Consider the following 7813-nt stretch of genomic DNA (forward strand, 5'->3'; position numbering starts at 1 on the left):
ATAAGTTGTGCGTCCCTTAAATATATGAGCTCATTTATGACGTCTAAGCTTTATGGTTTGAGGGGAGATCTAATCGAAATGAGAAAAAGGCAATGAGTTCGCCTCTGTTTTAAGCAATATACATATATATATGAACATATATGTAAATAAATATGTAAAACATATGTATGAGATACATATTATATTGGCCCAAGTCCACAAAGTATTTAATAACTTAGGAAATAATGGTTTCATTTATATAGAAATCTACAGATTCCAGTTTGAAATCAAATCTCAACTCGGACTACACATACTGGTCTGAAGTGAATCATTAAAAATGTGACGACGCAAATCCGAAATGATAAAACAAGAAAAGTTAGTCATTATGTACGAGCTATAAGTCAGCTAAATGTGTGATTGCGTTAAACAGTGCTTTGAAGAAACTATTAAGGCTCATAAATAACTCAAGTTTTCCGGTTGTACCACTTTACCACAGAACGCGCGGCAAATTTGACGCACAGGCTTTTATGTTTCTAACTGTTTCTAAAATAGTAATAGTCTGGCTTACAGTTAGTCGAGTTTGAGAACACGCGTTCGCAAAAACTTACAAACCGTTATAAAAGTTATATAATATTAATAGCGAAATTATGCGACATTTAAATTTGAAAAATAATTTGAATTAAATTTATTTCGAACTACTAAGAGAACGCACATTATTTATAAATATTCACATACATACATCCATATATACTAGCTTCACTTTAAACCAATAAACACCTAAAAAATTTATCCAAAGGCCGCCGAAGCCGCCTAAAACTAAAGTAGTTAGATAAAGCATGCGCCAAAAATAAGATCATTCGCCACACATGAAACATTTTCCACATGGCTTGTGATTAATCCGCTCGCCTGAATTAGAAACAAAAAAATGTGGTTCAACATATCTATTGAAACTAGAATGTAAACCGGCGATTAAACGTGAAATCAACATAAACATAAACAAGAAATCGAACCACAACAAAGAAAATTTGCATAAGTTCAAAATAAAACTAGAAAATGCGTTGAGCAACACGCGTACTCTTCATAGAATGGCATCATCGGCGCTCAGCGTAAAGAAAATTAAAACAAAATCGGTTGGAGATATCAACACATTATTAAGAAAACAAATTAAAAATACATTAAAGCCCAAAAATCTCAATGCGAGCAAATTGAGATTACACCCTTCAGTGGGTGACGTGAACAAGAGACAGAAAGTGTACATTTCCCTGTCGGGAAAATCGCAGCTGCTTGAACCTGCTGTAATAAAATATCGATATTTTTAAACGTAATCTCTCAACCAAAGAAATTAAAAATGTGAGTGATATAAAGACTGCGAGGTTCTCTACTTTTTTAAAGAAAAAACGGAAACTACCAGTTTAATGGAGAATGTTTATTATCATTCGAAAGAACATTCTTTGGCATTTATTTGTATTTATTTGTTGAGTCCAATTTGCGATAACTCGTTCGAGCATTTCGACGGCTAACTGGCGAATGACAAGCGTGAAGTTTTGGTCCAAGGCCTAAACCAAAGAAAAATTTTCCGCACAGACTTTAGGCTTGACATATCCTCACAGGAAAAAATCGAACGGCCAAACTATCTTCTCACCGAAGTGTTCTCTCTCTCAATGAATGATGCGATGTGATCACAAGTTTCAAGTCCAGACAGCAAATAGTCAGTCACCATTGCCGGTTATGTACTCATCATTTTTGAAAAAATATGGACCGATGATTCCACCGGCCCACAAACCACACCAAACCCTTGTTTTTTTGTATGAAATTACATCTCTTTAATTTCTTCTGGTTGCATTTCAACCTAAATGCGGCAATTGTGTTTGTTTATATACCCATTGAGTCTGAAATGGACCTCATCGCTGAACAAAATTTGGATGGAAAACGCCGGAAGTAGAATGTATGTTATGAAAAAAAGGTTTATTATTATATCTGCTTTCAATATACTGACAATCAATATCCTTGCACTTTAGCTCTCGTGGTACAGCTGGCCGTCATAAGGAAGGACACGTAGGGTGATTGACCAAGTTGAGAAAAAACCTCAACACCGTTCCCGTTCATAGACAAAAAATTCTGAATTCATGACAAATACAAAATTTTTTCTTCAGAAAGCAATATTTAAATTCGATGGAAAATTCCATTTAACTATTAAAGTGGATAAAAGAATGTTGCCAAAGAAGATTTATGAACTTTTAGTACACCATTGTATTACAGAAATTCCTAGAATTCTATCCACTCGGAGTATATGCAAACTTTTAAGGACTATAGCGTATTGAAATCCAACAACTGAATCGTCAAATTCATTTACGCAAATTCATCAGTTCCGCATCCTGTTGAAATTGCACCGAATTTCTCGATAGAATACATATTTTTTTACATATTATATATATACACTATATATCTTTCATTACTCAATCCCGACTATTAAATCATGTTCTAACTCTTTTCACCTGAAATCCGTAAGCGAGTATTATCATTAAGTACTTTAACCCCCTTCAAGAGCCATTCTCAACCCTGAACAGGGTATATTAAGTATGTCATGATTGTGTAACATTCAGAAGGAAACGTCGGATACCCTTTAGAATACACATATGTTTAAATGTTTATCATGACGAGCTGAGTCGATTTAGCCAAGTCCGCCTCTCTGTACATCCGTTCGTCTGCCTGTATATATGCGAACTAGTCCCACAGTTTTTAAGATCTCGATCTGAAACTTCGCACACATCTTTTCTCCTCAAGAAGCTGCTCATATATCGGACCACAATGGTATATAGCTGCCATACAAACTAACCAATCAAAGCTCAGTTAAGGAATTTTTGTCTATGTGAAGGATATTATAGCTTCGCTACAACAGAAGTCATGGTTTCATGGATAATAGTTCTCAATTGGGTTGATTTCTGCTTTCATCTGACGTCACTTGATATAACTAATTGAATCACTATTCTCTGTAGTTTTTGTTATTTAAATCGCGGGAAATTGCGTCAAGTCTTCATGCCTCGTCATCACTCTTACTTATCATACTTGCGCACACATGTAAATGTGGTCACACACACGGAACTATATTCAAAACAAAATATAAAATAAAATTTCGAAAGCGCTAACCGTGTTTTTGCGGTACGCAAATTAGAAATTTCAATAAAATTGAATAAAAAACTGATTTACATTGAATTGCGTGAACGAAGTTTTTTTGTGGAGGCAATAAGGATTTCATTGCGTCAGTAGAGCTATTATATTTATCTATGTGGTAAAACTTTGAAGCTATGGGAGGAGAAATTTAATTTCAAACTTCTGTTTTAATATATTGTGACGTCAGCACAGGGTGATTCAAATGTTTTTTTTAATGAAGAAAGTTTATAATAAAAGAGCATGTTTTGTTTAAAAACAATTAACAATCTGGCATCAAAATGAATCAACGAAGGATCTGAGATATCTAAAAGATGTTTTTTACAAGAGAAATTTCAATTTTTTGGTACACCTTGTACTGTTAATATTGTATTACGTCTAAACGACTTAAACGGTCTGAAAAGCTTCTTTTAACTTTGTAAAGTTTTATTTTCAACTGGTAATCTTAAAATATAAATATTTCTGAATTTTTTATTTGAAACCCTCTGTACTCTTAGTAAGTCAACAAAAAATCCCAATAACCTGTGTATATCTGTGAAAACCTTGACCTACAAACGCGTCAAAAATTTCAATTGTGTACTCAAAAGCTCAATTTTAGCTCTCTCTCACTCAAAAAGCTTCAGTAAAAATCTTGCTGTTTTCTTACAGATTTTCAAACGACCTTGACTAATTTATGCAGAGATCGGGAACTTGAAATTTCGGTTCCCTATACTGAGCTGACTGTGCAATGACCTTGACCTATTTTGTAGTGTTGTACGATTTATGAGCATGAATTTTGAGTGATATTACTTAATTTGTTTAAAATTTTAATTTTTTCGTGATTTTTACTTTATTTTATTCTTAAAATTTCCTCTTTTTATTTTTTATTTTATTTGTTTTAAATTATTACTTGTTTTTTTCTTTATTTGGGTTGTTTAAGAATTTTATTTAATTTTTATTTTATTTGTTTTGCTAGTTTCAAATTTATTGATATAGCTTCAAAATTAAATAATTAAACTGTAATTAAAAATTATAATATATAATTATAAAATAATAATTACGAACAAAGAAAAACTTATTATTTTAGATTATTATTATTATTTTTTAATTTATAAAATTAATTATTATAGATTATTATTATTTTTTTTTATTTTTCCTGTTTAAAATATTGACTCGTCGCCTATGTTTTTTAACACTTGTAAAGTAATTTTTTTGTTAAATATGTGTATTTATATTTTTGTGCAAATGTTATTTATTTTCCTGTGAATATTTTAATTCGCTTACAAATTTCTCGTTGTTTTTATTTAAATTTATTTTATTGTTATGCTATTTTCAAGAACCAGTCAATTTTTTAATATTAATTACTTCTTTAATTAATAAAATTTCATATGTATTAAGTATAGATATTTTGGAAAAAAATTATTTTTTGTGTTTATTTTTTATTTTTGAATTTTTATATATTATTATCAACAAAGTAATATATATTTTCGTAAACAAGTTAATTTTGATTTAATTTTTGAAATATTTTATATATAAACATTTTATTTGCATTAATCACAAATTTTTTGGAAAATAATTATTTTTTGTGTTTATTTTTTATTTTTGAATTTGTATATATTATTATCAACAAAGTAATATATATTTTCGTAAATAAGTCAATTTTGATTTTTTTTTTTTTTAATATTAAATACTTTTGTGTTAATTTTGATTTAATTATTTAATTTTAGATTTGCTCAATTTGTTCTACAACCTTCATTTTTCGTACAGACTTCTTCATTTTCTTCAAATTTGCTTTTAAATATATGAAATACATAAAACATTTAAAGCACAGTTCAACAACCTGACGAATGACACACGCTCCATTTTATTTATCATAATATTTTTTTTTCACCGAAAAGGTATCGAAATGTCACTGTTCGCACTATTTCTTCCGTTACCGCTGTTCACTCTTACTGATTCATTCGACCTTAAAGTTCGTCTCCGCAACGTTGAAAACAACCATTCTCGCAGCAAGCAATTATCACCTGGAACCAGAACTGCCACATTGTATATACTACTTATATAGGATGTATCTATGTATACAAGTGCTGTATGTAAAATACCCAGTAGACCCGCCCAATAAATTTCCAATTGCACGTGTAACTAGTCGCGGATTGAAAAACCCGAAATAATTTTGCTTAAAATATTGTTTGAATTTAAATTTGTTTTATTTCTGTTTTTGTTGTTTTGTTCTTATATATGTGTATGTGTATATTTATACGTTAGAATATGTAAATATGAATATTAATTGTTTGCTGATAACCGTATAACTTGTTTTTGTCTTTTAACTCATTAAATTTCATTTAGTTTGCGTTGATAAAAAACACACGATACATACGTTTGTGTGTGTGTGTGAGTTTATGTATATAAAAGCAGAAAACCAAGAAATAACGTTATGCGCAAACACGTAATTCCTTTCGTGCAATTAATTAAAATAAATAATACATTAAATATCATGCTTAAAACTATATAAGTGTATATGTGCATGTGTGTGTGTGCGTATTTATAATAATATTAATTTTAAGTGAAACATTGCATCAAACATTTTTTTTAATTGAACACAAATCAAGTACACACACACAGGCACACCTGCACAACATTTTTGCTATTAAACACTATTCACAAATATCACAATCTTCCAATTCGTAATACAATATATTACTTAAACGTAAGTATGTATGTGTATGTGGGCTTATTTCATAAAGCATTTCACTTAAAATCGCTTAATTGCGAGCAGTTTTAATGACGCGCGCCAGCAACTGGACACTTGAAAGAACGCGTCGAACGAGTCCCGTTTGTCACACACTCACACACACACGAGCGTGCTTGTGTCGTCTGTGCGCGCTGATAAACGGTATTTTGCGTCAGAGCGCTTTCACGAGTGAATCACTAGCGGGCGCTGAGCGCTATGCAACTTAAGCCGAACGCGCCTTTGTCTAACACGCGCCTTGTTTTTCTAAAATTTTTCTTCCTTTCTAACATGAGTATTTACACATTTCTTTATAGTTAATAATAAATACGAGTTAAAAATCACTAGTTAAAGCTTTGTTTTCAGTCAGTCAAAAGACACGAATTTTTCTAAATTTTCCCCTTGAAAATTTCGCAATTCCCCACCCACACGCCTGCTGGCGCCCTAAATTACACCACATTCTCGTTGAGTCGCACAGCATTGCGCATGAGCGCCTGCGCGTGCTGTGCCACCGGTTGCAGACGTTGCACCTGCGCGCTTTGTTCTGACACTTTTTGCATGTTCTGTGCCAGTCGGCCCGTTTTCGCTTCGATCCAATTCAAATAGTGTGTGACGCGCGTGAAGCCACCGGGTATATTCGTCTCACAGCCATCGGCGGGTCCGAAGCTCGTAATACCAACGACAGTTTGCGTATTCTTCAGCACGAGTGGACCGCCAGAATCGCCGGAGCAGACGGTTTCGTCGCGCAAGCCTTTCGCACAGAGCACACCGCTTGTCACCACATCGAATTCATTGGCGCACTCCTGATTGGAGATCACACGCAGTTCGGTGTATTGCATGGGGTTGTAGTTGGACATCTCATTGTTGGCACCCCAGCCGGTAGCAACGACTTTGGCGCCGGTCAGCGCATCGTTGCGCCTGAGGTATGGCAGCGTGGCGGGTTGTATGCGCGCTGTGAAGGCTACATCTATGGGCAGCTTGACAAGCGCGATATCATTGGCCGCTGTGTCGGGATTGAAGCCTTCATGCACGATGAATTTATTCGAGCGCAGCACCAAGCGTCCCGTTTCGGCGCCATCTTCGATGGTGAGCGCGCCCAGGTAGATGTCAAAATGTGTGACGCCCATGGTGCAATGGCCAGCGGTGAGTATCCAGCGTTGATCGAGCAGCGTGCCGCCGCAGAGTATGCGCTTGCGCCACAACTGTTTGCCGATCAGCATCACTTGGTAGGGGAACTTCTCGATGCGTCCGTATTTCGATTGACCGAGGGCAAAGCCCTGCACAGTCTGTGGTCCGATTAGTGTATCCATTGCGGCACAACTAAGCAGCACAGCCAATAATGTTCTTTGCAAACTCATTTCGATTTTACGTTGCTAATTAATTTGCACTTTTGCAGTAAGTCTTTTTGTACTAGCGCGCACTACCTTATTTAGCACTTGCTTTCTTTCTTTATTTTTGAACAAACAATTTTCGATTATTTAGTATTTTATTTTGAAAAAGTTTTGAATTTTTCTTCTTCGACTTTCACTTGTGTTGTTGTTGTCAATAATTGTCCGAATTGTGTGAATATTTTGCAAGGTCTTCTCGCCTCAAACTCTCGCTTAAATCTAAGCTCATTCTAACTGAGACGTGAAATTTTATTTCGAAACTCACTGAGATCCGCTAAATTTGCCGGTCATTTTTTGTTGCGCCATTTTTCGTTTGCCCACCTTTTTTTGTGTTATTATTGTTTGTGTTTTTTGCTTTTGTTTTTTACTTTGTTATTTTCGCTGTTGCGAATTAACTTCTGAGACGCAAACTCGACCGAATGATTGGCGCTCACAGCGTTCACAGCTCGGCGGCGAGCTGACATATCCCCAAACTCAGCGCGAGCCTTAGCGTCCAACGAGTCGTTGCGTCGGAGATAGCGAACAAGTTCGACGGCAGCGTTGTTGTGACGATCGTATCGTGTTTCATTTG

The 7813-nt window shown here is 34.5% G+C and overlaps 1 protein-coding gene across 1 annotated transcript; it reads right to left on the reverse strand.

Annotated features, from left to right (window-relative positions):
• Positions 1–5742: 5742 nt before the first annotated feature.
• LOC120777842 (brachyurin) lies at positions 5743–7300 on the reverse strand. Its single transcript, XM_040109378.1, has one exon. The coding sequence runs from the start codon at positions 7210–7212 to the stop codon at positions 6304–6306; it is 909 nt and encodes a 302-aa protein (XP_039965312.1). The 5' UTR covers positions 7213–7300; the 3' UTR covers positions 5743–6303.
• Positions 7301–7813: the final 513 nt, after the last annotated feature.

This window comes from Bactrocera tryoni, chromosome 5 (genome assembly GCF_016617805.1).
Source record: "Bactrocera tryoni isolate S06 chromosome 5, CSIRO_BtryS06_freeze2, whole genome shotgun sequence".
Classification (NCBI taxonomy): Eukaryota; Metazoa; Arthropoda; class Insecta; order Diptera; family Tephritidae; genus Bactrocera; species Bactrocera tryoni.